Source organism: Pezoporus wallicus, unplaced genomic scaffold (genome assembly GCF_028554395.1).
Source record: "Pezoporus wallicus isolate ANWC-B61680 ecotype Strahan unplaced genomic scaffold, APGP_CSIRO_Pwel_v1 contig_12821, whole genome shotgun sequence".
Lineage (NCBI taxonomy): Eukaryota > Metazoa > Chordata > Aves > Psittaciformes > Psittacidae > Pezoporus > Pezoporus wallicus.
The window spans coordinates 1-3,175 of NW_026637756.1; the positions used below are offsets into that span (position 1 = coordinate 1).

At 64.9% G+C, this 3,175-nt stretch overlaps 1 protein-coding gene across 1 annotated transcript; it reads right to left on the reverse strand.

Moving 5' to 3' along the window:
* Nucleotides 1–2,656: 2,656 nt before the first annotated feature.
* LOC130598246 (alpha-endosulfine) lies at nt 2,657–3,171 on the reverse strand (the record flags this gene model as incomplete). Its single annotated transcript, XM_057407476.1, has 2 exons — nt 2,657–2,864; nt 3,100–3,171. Coding segments are annotated over 2 exons (243 nt in total), but the record flags the coding sequence as incomplete, so codon positions are not given.
* Nucleotides 3,172–3,175: the final 4 nt, after the last annotated feature.

Genomic DNA, 3,175 nt, shown 5'->3' on the forward strand with positions numbered 1-3,175 from the left:
GGGTACTATGGGTGTCTATGGGTGCAATGGGCACTATGGGTGCGATGGGTGCCTATGGATGCAATGGGTGCCTATGGGTGCTATGGATGCGATGGGTGCCTATGGGTGCTATGGGTGCAATGGTGCTATGGATGCGATGAGTGCTATGGATGCAATGGGTGCCTATGGGGCAGAGCCAACCCCCGCTGCAGCCCCCAATCCGGGTTGGATGGGAATCAAAGGCTCAGGGGGGACCTGACTGCTCCCGACCTGACAGGAGCATGGAGCCGGGGGGGGTCTCCGATCCCAGGGGATGGGACAGGAGGAAACGGCCTCAAGCTGCACCAGGGCAGGTTTAGATGGAGCTGAGGAACAATTCCTGCCCCACTGGACCAGGCTGCCCAGGGCAGGGGTTAACAGCTGGGTTCGATGATGTTAAAGCTCTTTCCCACCCCCGTTCATTCCATGACCCCGCTCCAGCCCTTTCGGTGCCCATCCAGAGCCACTGGAACCGGGGCTGGACCCCTGGACCCCCCCCCGGTGCCTCCTCTGAAGGCAGGGGAGGGTTTCCCTGTGCCCTGGGCTCGGCCACGCCGCGGCCACGTGCTGGGGCCTCCGGGTACCAGCCCCGTGCAAAGGGCACCGCAGCGAGACGTGAGCAGCACCGGGGCAGAGGTGGCCGCGGGTCACATCCTGGTGCTGAGCAAAGGCAAACCCTGCCCCTGCAGGAGCCTCCCTGTGGAATGTGGCCTGGTCGGGAAGCGAATTCCTGGCGCTGGGAACGGTGCCAGCCTGGAGAGCACAAACAGAGAGCATGGGACGGAACAGAACGTCCCTGAACCGGGGGGGGGCACGGGGACCGGCGGGGAGGAGCAGCCCCCCCGGGGACACCGGTGACGCCAGAGGTGACGTCAAGGCTGACGGTGCCGGGACAAAGGGAGGGGGGCACCGGGGGGCACCCCATGGCGATGGCCCCGAGCACCCCGCTTGCCACGGCCCCACTGCAAAGCACTTGGACAAGGAGCAGAGGACGGGAATGTGGGGCCCGGGCAGGGTGGGAATGCCCCCATTCCATCGCTATTTCCCTTGTATGGAATCGCTTTCCCTGGTTCTCATCCTGCAGCAAACAATCGCTTCCCTTCCCCATGGATTTCCAGCAAAGCAGGGAAAGATGTGGCCGGAGCCCCCCCGCCCCGAGCTGCAGCAGCCCCTTTTCCCGTCATTACAGCTCCTTGCCCGAGCGAAGGGAAGGCAAAGCAAGGCGCGCTCTGCACCAGCTGCACAAGTACAAAATTAGATGTATTTCTAGGTACACAGATCTATGCTTCAGGTCTATTTACAGCCCGGCAGGAGCAAGGAGCCTGCGGTCAGCGCCACGTCACCGGGGCCGTGCAAAGGGCCTGGAGGCCAAAGCCCAGCCCTGCGGTGAGCGGGGGGCACCCCCGGGGCTCCTCTGCCCACGCCACAAGCGGGGCAGGGAGCCCCCGGCTCCGGGTGCCCCATGGGAGCAGCTCAGGGCTGGCTCCGAGCACACCCTTAGCAAACACCTCCCGGGCAGCAGCACCCAGCGGGCAGGGGGGGCCCTGTCAGGCAGGAATGGGCCGTGCCCTGCAGAGCATCGCCCCCTGCCCCTGCCATGGGACCACCCCCCCGCATCCCCACATAATGAAAGCAAAACTCCATTTCCTCCGGAATGCCTCCCTCCCAAAGCAGGCACGGGAGCGCTGAGCCCCTGCGCTGCGCAGGGCAGGAGGTGCTGAGCCTCCGGGCGCTGCCTGAGGAGCGGGCAGGATGTGCACCGAGCGCTGCACGGGCTGCAGCATCGCACCCGCCTCGCTGCCCCCTTGGGGTTTGGCGGCTTTTGGCCAGGCCTGGAGCAAAGAAAAGGCAAAGAAGGGCAAGAAAAGGGAGGAAAAAGAAAGAAAGCCGAGCATGGGGCACTCAGCACTGCTCCTCCCTCCCTGTCTCCACGCTCTGTGGCTCCGGTGCATCCTCCCCATCCAGGGTGGTCGTTCCCTGCACCCACCTCGCTGGTTGCTTTGCAAGAGCCACCTCTCTGGTGTCCCCATCACCTTGCTGCTGGTGGGATCCAGCTCAGCACCTCCAGCAGCCCATGGGCGCAGGACCTGCCTCAAGCCCTGCTGCTCAGCCCCACAGCATCCCCTGCCTGCAGCCACAGCCACACCGAGGCTCTACCCAGAGCAGCTTCAAGCCCCCAGGACCTTTCCAGACCCAGTCCCAGCACTGTGAGCTCAGTGCTGTGCGAGCTCAGCCCAGCATCGCAGCCACGGAGGTCTCTGCACATCTGCTTGCTCCTTCATCCCCAAGCTCCAGCCCGTGGCCCACCCCTTCTGCCCAGTTCACAGAGCTCAGCTCCGAGCGCTCCGCTCCTACCCAGCGCCGAGCAACGGCAACGACTCCAAGCCCCTTCCTGCTTCTCCCGGTGAGGAGGCAGCTCCAGAGGCTCCGCAGGCTTCCAAAGAGCAGGAAAACGAAGGCAGGAACTGAGAGGCTTCGCTGCAGGCTCTGCTGACTCAAACCTGCCCGTGGGTCCTGCGGGCACCTCTCGCATCTTCCGGGCTTTGGGCTGCGTTTGCCGGGATACTCAAGCACCTACGCGGGCGCCGGCGCTCCCGTCCCTGGGGTACAGCGAGGCTCAATCCACTGGGGCAGAGGCAGGAGGCCAGGAGGGTTGGCAGGGCCGCGGGCGCAGGTTACCCCGCCAGCTTGCTGGTCACGAGCGAGGACTTGCGCTGCGGGAGGTCCTGCGGGGTGGGGATGTGGTCTCCCGTCCCCAGGCTCTTGTCTGGCGCCGCGCTCGGCAGGGGCTTGTTCTTCATCTTCGCCTTGGCCATGTTGTAGTCGCCCGAATCGAAGTATTTTTGCTGGAAGAGGAGGCTGGGGTTACACTGGATCGAAGGAACCATCAGGGAGCTGCTCCAAGGCAGCTCCCAGCCCATCCCGCGAGGGAAGATCCACGCAGGGGAAGCTGCAGCCCGAGGGGTGCTGCGCTCCCGCATCACTCCCATCGTGATGGGGCCTCCTGCACGGCGCTGTGTGTCCCCCCCCCACTGGCAGTGCAGGGAAGGGGCTGAACCCCAGGGCTGGAGCCGCACGTACCCCTTTCTGCAGCCGCTTCATGAGGAAGTCAGAGCCCCCGGGTTTCTGGGCCAGGCTGGGGTATTTGGCCTTGAGT